The sequence below is a fragment of the Myxine glutinosa genome, chromosome 1 (genome assembly GCF_964187855.1).
Source record: "Myxine glutinosa chromosome 1, kmMyxGlut1.1, whole genome shotgun sequence".
Taxonomy (NCBI): domain Eukaryota; kingdom Metazoa; phylum Chordata; class Myxini; order Myxiniformes; family Myxinidae; genus Myxine; species Myxine glutinosa.
The window spans coordinates 136,582,486-136,595,250 of record NC_136261.1 but is presented as its reverse complement, the minus strand read 5'-3'; the positions used below and the strand labels follow the sequence as shown (position 1 = coordinate 136,595,250).

Sequence of the window (12,765 nt, the reverse complement as noted above, 5' to 3'; positions counted from 1 at the left end):
CATTTGCTCCCCTCCCCAAGGGGGTTCTCTCCCCCGAGTGGGTTTTTCCCGCCATTTCCGTCAATGGGTTGCGTGTTGAGGTGTACAGCCGGGTTAAGTTAGCTTTATCGTGGTGTTTGTCCAAAGAAGAAGATTTATCGTGGCGTTTTGCCAAAGACGCTTTAAATAACAAAATGAATGATAATCGCATATTATTAATGTTATGACAAAACAATATTGATACTAATAATGTCCCACTTCCCCAAGGCGTTTTTCCTGCAGTGATAACGTGTATAAATAGCTTATCGTTATAATGGCGTTTCCATGTAACGGCTTCTACAGGAACAAAAAAATATTATAAACCACAAACACATATGATTTTATTTTTAGACAGTCGCTAATGCTGTTTATAACACTAAATGAAGAAATTTGGAGGAATCCCAACATCCATGAAGTAAGGTTACTTGCAGAACTGAGCGAAGATCTATGGTACTCTATATAACCCACAAATGTTGAGTTCATAACATGGCCCGTGGCGTTTTTCGTAGTGAACATTTGAAACTCGCTCCTGCTGTTTAACTCGAAACTGAAAGGGAGGAAGACCGGGGTGTGCTCATTTACCAAGCAGCTAGCTAGCGCTTGCCAAGCTAGCCGTTCCTTAATGGTTTTGAATGGAGTGCTTGCTCGAATGCTTAAACCACTTTTCGATCTCTCCACAAGAAACTTGGTAAATGAACACACACCCAATGTTCTTGAGACCTGACCATAGATCGACTGTCATCTATATGCCCTAAATAGGAATGACCATTCTTGCCACTCCCGTAGTGAGCGGGTGTACTAGTCTATCAAATGATATAGATATATGAAGCATAACAAATGACGTTATATTGATCAAACAAAGTGAAATGGAGTGTCCTCTCAATTTTTTGTAAAACATTGAATTTTTATTGTGACATCACAAAAACTAGACACAACAATATTCTCACCATTTTATTTCTCATAAATTACAGTTAATCAAAAATAATTGTAATTTTCTTTTTGTACAGTACAATTGTATCGATTTTCTACACATAATCAAACACTTCTCACCTGTAAGTAAGGTACGTTACAACGACTCATACTATATCGTCTGATACAAATTTGAAGGGCATACATTGAACAATTTTAAATGATCTCGTCATTTGATATTATTTTATTATCACTGGCTGACAATCGAAAAACAAGCAAATAAACCTTCTTCATATGCATCGAAGATGTGGAATCAATGTGAGTAGGTCTACAACAAAATTCAGTAAGGTATATCAACACATCCTTCATGTGTTTGCAGGTTGCCGTGCACATAACCTTGACAACAATGCCATGTTGTGAAAAAAAACAAACATCTGAAGGACGTTTCTTTTGTACCTACACATGAGATTATTTCATAATAGCATTGACTTGGCCATAAAATAGAGAAAAAATAGGGCAAAATGGAGAAGATTGTCATGGGGACCGCAAGGCTAACCCCCGCTCTTGCAGGGACAATGGCCTTAAAATGCATGTTGTTGTTGTTTGTTGTATTGACTTGGCCATAAAAAGATTAAGACAAATGCATATTTTTAATTACCGTGAAGGAAATGGATCACGATGTAAAAAGAAAAAATTCTCACTCAAACCAACTGCACAAACAAACTGATTTTCATGCATTTCACTAATAGCATGGAAAGTGGGAGCAGATTAAAATCGAAGTCCACCGTATAATAAATGCAGTGAATATAAAGTAGTGCAACAACTAAGTTCAAAGCAATACACAATAATGAAAACAGGTCCGAGCCGCAGGAGCCATTGTGGAATGGTGCAATGTCAACCGATTGGAAGCAAAGAAGTGATTGAGCAAAAATGTACTTCTTTGTAAACATAGCCATCAACAGCATTTAGAACAACATAAATGCAATATCCATTGATGTTACAACTTCCATAATTGAAATGTCCCTCAATGCAATTGTAATGCCAATTACATCAAAAGCACTGCTTAGCTTCTGAATTGCACAGTGAACGACTGTATAAACGTGTAATCCACATTGCGACCATAATGGTGAGGAGATGCACATGTTCAATGGCGATTTTTACAAACAAATTTTGAAATAATACTCAATAGTTTAGCTTCCTCCAGGTTTTCAAAACCCAAATCAACAATAGAAACAAAATCCCTCAGCCAACCCATGAAGCTGAGTTACGAAGCGCAGCGGATTAATTTTTGTTAGCAAAAAAAAATGCATTTCAAAAATATGATGGCAATGAATGTTTACGAAGGACATGACTTCACTTTCTATGAAGTGAAACATCTTGTCCAATGTTATCCAAATGATCAAACTTTGTTTCCCAATTTAAGACTGTCAATGGTTGCGAGAGCAGGCAAACAAACACAGATGAGGTTATGGATCTTCCGAGTATGCAGTGGAAGTAAATTCATCATCAGTATTTATCTTTGTTTACTTTCTGAACCTTTCCCAAAAGAAAGCCTTTCTGAACATTAAGGTAGAAACATATCAACTTCCTTTATGGGCATTTTTGAATGTGACTGCTGAAATTTTTTTGCAGGAGACAACATTACACCATTGTACTGCATTCAAAATCATGTCCTTCCGAAGGAACAGAACAAAACCGTGGCCTTGAAGGAGAGTGCGAATCAGAAACACTGCCATATTCCTTGTTAAAAACAGGCTTAGAAGCAGCAAAAGTAAGAAAGGAGGGATGTCCAACTTTAATGTGTCAATACAAAGTGCAAAATTACAGTTCAATCATTGCTAAGGATAAATAAGATTTCAGTAGCATTCACAATATGCAGACACAAAAGGATGTAGTAGTAGTAAGTGCACAGGTTTTTCTATTTTTTGATTTGCAATTTAATCAATGAACATGAAAGAATCAGTAGCAATAAAATTCGCAGTTACCTTTTTTTTTTTTTTGGAACAAGACTAGATTACGAAAGCATGAGAGAACCGGGAAAACCAGCAATTCAGTGTATGAAAAAGGCAGGAAAACAATACTCCTCGACTACACTGTGAAGCTGATTTGTACCTTTTATTTAAGGTAGGTATACAGCACACCAGTGTTTGACCAAAATTACATTAGGAAGCAAAATAAGTTCACTTTCAAAGCATTCAACCTTTTAAAAGGACACATGTCATTTCGATACTCATCGCAGACACACGGTGCCCATGAGTATTGAACAAAACGAATGCTGGAGATGCTGATCCAGCCTTGAAATCCAAAGGAGAGTTCTCCTTCTGTCAAACAACATTGGCTTTTCACTGGGGCATGCAGAAGGCTCGACTTGGACAGCACAGGCTTTGGACACCAAGAATAGTGACAACCTTAGAGTGATTCCAATATGAAGTAGAATGGGATGTGGTATGAAAGAAAAAGCTTTGAGATGATATGAAATGAATCCACACAAAAAGTGCCACACTTTCTGAGTCCTCATCAAAAAGCATTTCATGAAACTGCAGTTTTGAAGGAAGTGAAAGAGCAAATGAATACCCCCATTATGATGACAGTGGCTAAGCCAAGCCATGTCCAGAACGAGTCCCAGGGCCACGTAGGTACACAAAAGGAGCTCAAGTGAAAACATCACGGCTGTCTTCGATCAAGCCAGGAGTGACTCAACAATCCATTTCCTCGATTCTTCAAAGAATGAAAATGGGGAATTTGTACAAAGGGAGGACTGTATGACTGATCCTGGCAGGAACTCTCAACGTGCTCAAAACTGTGGCCTTGTCTCATGTGCAGCAACTTTAAGTGGCACTTTACAGCATGGCACGTAGAGTAGTTTAAAAACTTCAAATATTCTTTTCAGCTGTTAGATACTTGAGGGCAGCATAGCCATATTTGCGAGACATGTCCTGCTGGAACTCCTCTTTGAGAGTTTTGAGGCAGGCACGGTATTGCTGGCTTGAGCGGAACTTGGCGATGTCAAAACTAGGTGCATGTGGCATGTGGATCATGAAGGCATTTGGCAAAACCACAAATTCATACTCCTATATGGGGGAAGGAAAAACAAAAGTTTAGATTATGTCCTTACTTCAACAACTTGAGAAGTGAAAATAATGATGGAATGCATCAAACGGATATATTACTCATAAAATAATAAGCAAGAAGTTTGATGCTGTATTGTTTTTGAGGTACATTCAAATGTGTCCATATTCTGGTTAAAGAGGACGAGTACATTTATTTGTTTGCTCTATAAACAAACATCATGCCAGTGGAAGACAACATTAAGTTGCTATATGAAAACAACATGGCGAATTGAAATGAGCATGTAAATAAATTGGCAATGATACAAGTCTACAAATTTATCAAAGACAAGTTTAAATTGGCAGAAATGGCTTAAATAGCACGTGAGGACACCACTAGGCCCAATAAAAGCTTGTACACCGTCCTGTTGCCAATGACCAAGTCAGACAATCCAGCTTTTACTGCGGGATGCTGTACCATACATTGACCAGGGCAACTTCCCTTTGATTTTGAATTGTCTGGATAGAAATTTGATCATTGATTGCTCTTTTCAAGTCATTATGGAGAGATCCTAATGTTGAAGAATGGCTCCTTCTGGCTTCCGAATCCAGCCTGTTTATAGTCGCATTATAGTCGCCTCGGGATCCTCTGTTGTGCAAAGTCTTTCCTTGGCATATCTGAACTTTTATCTACTTACAAGCCCTTAATCTGCAGCACAATGGAATACTGCTCTCTCCTCTGGGCTGGAGCTCCTGCCTTTCCTTTGCTCAGCTTGATGCCATGGAAAACAAGGCCTTCAAAATAATTGAAATCTCCTGTGAAGTGTGTGTGAAGCTGAGTCTTTGGGCCTATTACTTTCACATCACAGACAGTTGGGTCATGGTCTCACTGTCTTCACCACCTCCTTTATGATCTTGCATCTGCTGCTGTTTGGAAGGAGGCATTCATGCGACGCTCAAGTCTGTGGTTGATCAGTGCCCCAGGAGAGATACACTTCTAGTCTAGGGGAATTTCAATGCATCGACTAGCACTGACAGGGATGGTTATGAGGCATGTGTTGGTCCCCATGGATCTGGGACTGTGAACCAGAATATCACTAAGTTCCTTGGCTTTGCAAAAAGTCATGGACTTGGGGTGGTTGGCTCATGGTATCAGCACCCCACAGCCTCATCGCTGGACTTGGTATTCCAATTCTGGTGGTGTGGCGAAGGAGATTTATCATGTCCTCATTGATGGTCAATGGTGGATGCTCCAGAACTGCAGGTTCTACCGGAGTGCTCAGTTCCTCAACACTGACCACAGGCTTGTTGTAGCAACTCTGAAGTTGCAGCTCAAATCCAACAGGATGCTACCATCCCAGCCTCGGCTGGATGTGGGCAAGCTCAAGGAGGAGAGGGTAGCTGAGGAGTTGGCGAGCAGGTTGATTGGGGTTTTGGGGGATCTGGATACTTTGGGGGATCCTGAGGAGTTGTGAAGTGCCTTCAAGACCACCATCCTTGATGTTGCCCGTGGCTGTCTTGGAACCCACCATCAGGCGAAGAAGAAATTTGTCTCTCAGGACACGCTTGGTACCATCGACCAGAGTTGCAGGGCCAGGCTCGATGGCGGAGCTGAACTGTTCCGGGAGCTGAGGCGTAAAACTGTATGCTCGCTGAGGGCAGACAAGGAGGCCTATGTGCGAGAAATCTGTGAAAGGGTAGAGCATCACTTGTGGACATGTGATTCTCGTCCTGCTTACAGAGGAATCCGTGCATTGCGTTCCTCTAAGCCTGTTCCTAGGTGTACTGCAGTTAGAGCAGAGGGTGGTGGCCTCTTGACAGAGGAGTCTGAAGTAAAAGCATGCTGGGCTGGTTACTTTGAGAGGCTGTACCAGGCTGACCCACCGGCTGTTGAGTTGGATGTCAGGGGTGTTGCTATCCCAAATGCTGACCCCGCAATTAACTGTGAACTGCCTTCACTTGTGGAAACACAGGTGGCGGTGACCCGGCTGAAAGGGGGCAAAGCTCCTGGGATTTGTGGCATCCATGCTGAGCTTCTCAAGGCTGGTGGAAATGCTGTACTTGTCATTGCATGCAGTTCTGTGCTCTGTTTGGAGCACAGGCATCATCCCAATTGACTGGACGAGGGGCCTTGTTGTCCCCCTCTGGAAGGGAAGGGTGATCACCAGGACTGCAACAACTACCGAGGAGTGACGCTACTCTCGGTGCCGGGCAAGGTCTTTGCTTGGATCATTCTTGAGAGGGTTCGCCGCCATCTGCTCGAGCACCAGCGACCAGAGCAGTTGGGTGTTTACACCAAAGAGGCCAACCATTGACTATTCTTGCACTTTGGGTCCTCACCGAATGCAAGCGAGAGTTTTGCCAGAGGCTGCTTGCAGCCTATGTTGATCTCCGCAAAGCATTCAATTCGGTGAATCTGGATGCCCTCTGTAGGATTCTTGGTCTTCGTGGGGTGCCACTAACGCTGATCAATCTGATCTCTGAACTATACTCTGGTACTGAGAGTGCTGTGAGGTGTGGTGGCTCCATCTCTAACTTATTTCCAGTTGTTACTGGAGTTCAGCAGGGGTGTGTACTGGCTCCCACACTCTTCAGTGCTTGTATGGACTGGATTCTGGGGAGGATGTCAGAGAGGTCAGGCTGCGGTGCATCGTTTGGGAGTGTCAAGATCTCTGACATTGATTTTGCAGATGATGCAGTCATCTTTGCAGAGATGCTGGATATTCTTACAGGGGCCCTCCAGGCACTGAATGAGGAGGTGGAGACTCTGGGATTACGGATTTCCTTGGTCAAAATCAAGATCCAGGCTTTCAATGACATATTGGATGCAGCTGTCTTGTCTGTGCCTGTTTGTGGTGAAGATGTTGAGGTCACGAAGAGATTCACTTACCTTGGCAGTGTTATTCATGTCTCTGCATGTTGTAAGCCAGATACATCTGGGTCTGGGTCGTGCCTGGGGAGTCATGGATTCATTGGATCAATGGGGAGTGGTGCTGCCAGTATCTATGCAGGAGGACGAAAGTCAGAGTCTTTAAGTCCTTAGTGCTTCCAGTCTTGCTCTACAGATGCGAGACTTGGACCCTTACCAAGGGCCAGAGAATGAGACTTAACTCCTTTGGAACCAATTCTCTTTGGAGAATCCTTGGTTATCGCTGGTCGGACTTTGTGTCCAACGAGCGGTTGCTGAGAGAGACTCAGATGAGTCTTGTTTCTTGTATGGTCCGTGAGCGTCACCTGCGGCTGTATGGACATGTGGCTCGTTTTCCGGATGCTGATCCAGCACACTAGATACTCTCAGCAAGGGAGCCTCGTGAGTGGAGGAGGCCAACGGGCTGACTGCATGCCTCGTGGTTGCAGCAGGTTGATCGGCATCTCAAGGAGATAGGGATGGGCCACGCATCAGCCTGGGAGATGGCCAGATGGAGGGGTCTGGAGTATTGTCGGAAAGTGGATGTGGTGACGCGCTGCTCCAGCGCATGCTCCCATACCTCACCTGACCTGACCATCTGCTGCTCTTACCATTCTTTGACCCTCTCATGTTTCTGCAGGGCACATATGGTCTGCCAGTAACTACCTTCCAGTGAAACTCCCAAAATCCAGACTCATTGGTCACCTCAACTCAATTGCTCCCATTTGTTTTCCCTGCTTGTGGAATCAACTACCTCAGCTTATTCAATCTCATTATTCCCTTGAGTGCTTCAATCACCACCATCTTAGGTCATCCGCCATCCACAACCATGATCTGTTTGACCCCCATGACCCCTCAGACCTCGATTTTTTTTTAATGCCGTGAACAAACTTTAGTCACAACACAACAAATATCATTTGTGTCAAGTTTGGTCGCAATTCCATCAGCGGTTTCGGAGAAGACGTTTCAAGTGTTTATGGACTGACTGATGGACGGACCGACTGATGGACAGATAGACCGACGGACGGACAGACGGACGACGCGACATCGCATAAGCTCCCCTGAACTTCGTTCCAGGTGAGCTAATAATCAGAAAAAAATAAAAGTTAAAATCTCAAAGGCACTTCTGAACCATATTATTCTGAATCTGAAGTATTAGTCTTCTTGAAGTATTAATCTGAAGAGCCATAACTTCTGAAGTATTAGTCAAGTCACTGATGATAGACAAATTATTATTAGATGGCCTGAAAATCTTGAGAAAATAAAGGGCTTTGGTGGATTTTTACATACAGTATTTACAAAAATGAGAGATTAATTAATATTCGATATCTTGATAATGTGACGATCTGTGTTATCTATCTATAATTCCAGTAATCTCTGTGTGTTTGTTTGTTTGTACGTTTGTACGTTTGTTTGTCTGTGACCGCTGTTTCTCGACAACCACGGGTCCGATATACTTTAAACTTGCCAGGTATATTGCTGGGGACACGAGGATGTGCCTTTTCAAGGTTTCATATTAATCGGACAATTACTTACCGAGCTATGTCCAAAAAACGATTCAACCAATCAGAGAGCAGCGAGCTATCGCGTGTGCCGAACGTGGCGGACACACTCTGCCTCGGATGGCACATTTGAGAGCGTATTCATTTATTTCACGTTTGCAAACTATGTTGGCGCTATGTTGGCGTTAAACTATGTTTTAAAACTAATAAAAACCATTTCATGTAAATAGAGGGGGGGGGGGGGGGGGGGGATTGTCACTGTACTCGCAAGCCGTTCGCCGTTCGCTTTGGCGTTGCGAATGAACCAAAACATTTCATGGACCAAACCATTTCATGTAAAGCGTTCGCCGTTCGCTTTGGCGTTGCGAATGGACCAAAACATTTCATGGACCAAACCATTTCATGTAAATAGAGGGGGGGATATAATTTTAGATATAGATATAGTACGGGCATGCCCTAGTCTATCTATAATTCCAGTAATCTCTGTGTGTTTGTTTGTACGTTTGTTTGTCTGTGACCGCTGTTTCTCGACAACCACGGGTCCGATATACTTTAAACTTGCCAGGTATATTGCTGGGGACCCGAGGATGTGCCTTTTCAAGGTTTCATATTAATCGGACAATTACTTACCGAGCTATGTCCAAAAAACGATTCAACCAATCAGAGAGCAGCGAGCTATCGCGTGTGCCGAACGTGGCGGACACACTCTGCCTCGGATGGCACATTTGAGAGCGTATTCATTTATTTCCCGTCGGCAAACTATGTTGGCGCTATGTTGGCGTTAAACGATGTTTTAAAACTAATTAAAACCCCGGGGGGATTGTCACTGTACTCGCAAGCCGTTCGCCGTTCGCTTTGGCGTTGCGAATGGACCAAAACATTTCATGCACCAAACCATTTCATGTAAAGCGTTCGCCGTTCGCTTTGGCGTTGCGAATGGACCAAAACATTTCATGGACCAAACCATTTCATGTAAATAGAGGGGGGGATATAATTTTAGATATAGATATAGTACGGGCATGCCCTAGTAAGATCAATTTTACTTAAACAGAAGGGATTAACACAAAATAATGTTTTAAACTCATTTCTTAAAATGTCGTTCAGAGTTGCTGGTACTAATTCATCACAAGGGAATTTATTACCATGCATGATGCATGTTTCATACCTGAGCATCAAGCTCCATCACATGGGCCACCTTGTTCCAGCCAAAACCAACAAAACGACGATCGTACTGTGGGCAGTCACTGCGCACAACCACGTATGGTTCAAAGTCAGCCTCCCACTCAACATGGTACGGTGTCGTGGCCGTCCGCCAACGAGCATAATTAGTTGGGCCATGGCCCTTGGTCCAAACATGATACCTGTCAGAGAGCAGTCCAGAGTGATGATTTGTGGGCAACAAAATGGTGTTTATGCTGGAAAGGCAACAAAATGATTTGTGGGGAAGGGTAGAAAAAGGTAGGTTGACAGTCTGAGTAACAATCACACAAAGTTTCCTCAAATGGATTGCAAAAGGAATGCATTTCCATTTCCATTTCCAAAATCATCACTATGGAGATATCACTGAACACTTTATTTGATTCTCTTTATAATTTTGAAAATCAGAGGGTAAGATGAGAATCAGGAATATTAAATATGACAATATTGAATCATATATTTAGTTTAAACAGAAATGATTCATCAGCTCATGGTTCTGATAGCCTACAATAAATATTTGTCTATGGATCTAAAACAAAATGCATTTCAGCAGTAACGGTTTTTAAAAGTTTAAAATGCATATACCTATTGAATATATATATTTAATATTGTCTGCAATGCAAAGTTAAACAGCTTTAACAATCTGTTTGAGTCTTCATAACATTGTCATTTGATCGCAAATTAATGGCTGTCACAGAAGGCAAACTGAGGAAGGAGAAACATCCCCAAAATATCTCCATGAAAGTGTAATCACCTGAAAGTATATAATGTTCCTAAATCAAGCATGGACAAAAGCTCAGCCTTGGACTTGGGAAAGGAGAAACGGTAGCGGAGAGTCTCAAAAGCTGGCACAATGAGGGCTTTATTGCTGTTCGCCATGTCCAGTTGATCAATGGACTTTCTGGAAAGATAACAAAAAAAAAGTAGATTTGAATGCAAGTAATGCAAAGGAGAACAAGAGAACATCTCAAAATGTAAAGCCCGTCTGCATCCACTTTGAAATCAAACTAAATTTGACAAAAACAACGGAAATATATATATATATATATATATATATATATATATATATATATATATATATATATATATATATATATATATATATATATATATATATATATATATTTATATAATAGGCTGATGCCGTCTGTCTGTCCCACCCTGAAACAAGGAAATGCTCCTTGGAGAAAAAAATTATTAATCGTTAAAAGTGGGAAAAAGTTTCGAATTAATTCAAGCTTATGCGAAAATTGTAATTTTTTAAATTACAAATTCTTAGTTACAAAAAGACAATTTTTGAACCTGGGCAGTTTATAAGGCAACAGATCACTGCCTCAATCGATCCCAATTTTTTTTTTCTGATAAGAAATATGCTGCAATATCTTTGCTGTTAAGCAATGTGATGATTTTGGAATTTGACACGACTCTACGCACCTATCCATATAATAATATGCTACTGCATCCATGTGTTTATGTGTAACATTCCATCCACCCATTAAAGACATCATTCAGCTGCCATGTTGGTCTTATGCAAAGCCAAAGATTTCTTCGGAGTTGTCATATTCACAATTTCCATGCCCTCCCTATAGGTTTTCCCTTCAGTGTAAAATGACCAATGGGACTGCTAAAAGGATTATCAAATATCGAAAGGTTGGAGCTGATCGGCATCACAAGCCTTTGTAATGGAATAGGCCAGTGCCGTGTATATTGAGAGTCTGGCCAACTGAAATACTGGCGCCATGTTGCATACCTAACTTCGCGCGCTGGCACTGCGAGATGTATGTCAGCTGTGGCAATCCTGTAGTTCTGCGACGAGGGAATCGATGTTATTACTGTTTGGTCGCAGATTTAATGAGGAACAACTAATTCAAGTTAAAGTGACGTGTTGTTTGTTATTGGAATAATAAAATCTGCAAGCGGCGTCATTTATTCACACGAATTGTTTGCCTGTCGCGGCACACGATTTATTGTCAGCTGCATACAGCATACTGATAAATTTTATTTATCTTGGCATTAAATTGTAATTTGATAAAATGGAGCTTGTATACTAGTTTTCATCTATTATCTGGAAACGTAACATACAATATTCCCATAATGCTACGAAAGTACAATGTCTATTATTTTATTCATTAGCTTGGGTCACAAATGTTGTTATACTTTCGTTTTACGTTTTCAAAGAACACTTTACTCAGGAAACTGACACAAACAGTGACAAATATTGCGTCATAAACAAGTATTTCCTGATATATAAGCATATATAAACAGTGCATGTTACAGGGTATATGTATAATAAGGGATTATGTAGGGGAAGGTGGGGCAAAATGGCACACTTAAGCTTTCTTTGAAATTTTATCCAAAATGATGCAGTATATCTGAAATCAGACAGTGTCTTTACAATCATTATTCCATTATAAATACACAAATTACTTGGTATTAGAATCAAATCAACCATTCACTGGTGAGAACCAAAGACCAAAAATGTGCTAAGTGGGCCATTTTGTACACCACGTTGGGCAAAATGGCCCCCACATATGGGGCAATATGGTCACCCCATTGAAAAACATAATAATTACCCTCAGAGTCACCAATCAAAACACTTTGAACCTGAAATAATATTTATTGTGAAAAATTACAGACTACAAGGTGAGATTATGCACATAATTAGGCACAAAAGTCACAGATGAAATTCACATCTTCTTCATCCACACCTGCACAACCATCATGGGCCCAAAGACGACAGACTGTGCACTTTATCCATCCTTCTCCTATCACACTATAACTTTCCCGGCAGAATAAGCACATTGTTCCATCATCATCCTCAGACTCGCTAGATTCTTCTGGTGCCGTAAATATAGCCCGTTTACCCTTCACTATCTTCTTTTTTGGCTTTTCTGCAACTTTCTTTTGCTTCTGAAGTTTTTTTTCAGCTCTCTGCTTTGCCTTCTCTGCCTTCTGTGCTTCCTGTCTTTTCTTTTCTTCAGCTGCATCAGCAAGTCGTTTCTTGTATGGGCTTGATGTTAAATGCTCTGACATTGACCTTTTTGATTGACGTGTTGTAGGCCTACCCTTAGCAGGAGTAGCCTTAGGTGGGGGACTGATTTGAAAGGGTGAAATGAACTCCCTACTGGTGCTTGCAACAGCAGGTCTTGGAACAGCAGCATGTCTTTGAGTGTTACCAATGGGT

General features: G+C 41.5%; 1 protein-coding gene across 10 annotated transcripts in view; it reads right to left on the bottom strand.

The window, feature by feature from the left end:
* Positions 1-897: 897 nt before the first annotated feature.
* LOC137428864 (xylosyl- and glucuronyltransferase LARGE1) overlaps positions 898-12,765 on the bottom strand; it is a 659,931-nt gene continuing 648,063 nt past the window's right edge. For 5 of the 10 annotated variants that reach the window (XM_068118724.2, XM_078777441.1, XM_078777450.1 and 2 more), the window contains 3 exons: positions 10,336-10,482; positions 9,550-9,745; positions 898-3,998 (listed from right to left, as the gene is read on the bottom strand). In XM_068118724.2, coding sequence (XP_067974825.1) covers positions 3,801-3,998; positions 9,550-9,745; positions 10,336-10,482 — 541 coding nt within the window. In that variant the 3' untranslated portion in view covers positions 898-3,800. Of the gene's footprint in view, positions 3,999-9,549; positions 9,800-10,335; positions 10,483-12,765 lie in introns of all 10 variants that reach the window. The other 5 variants (XM_078777429.1, XM_068118687.2, XM_068118695.2 and 2 more) reach the window with 1 other exon arrangement.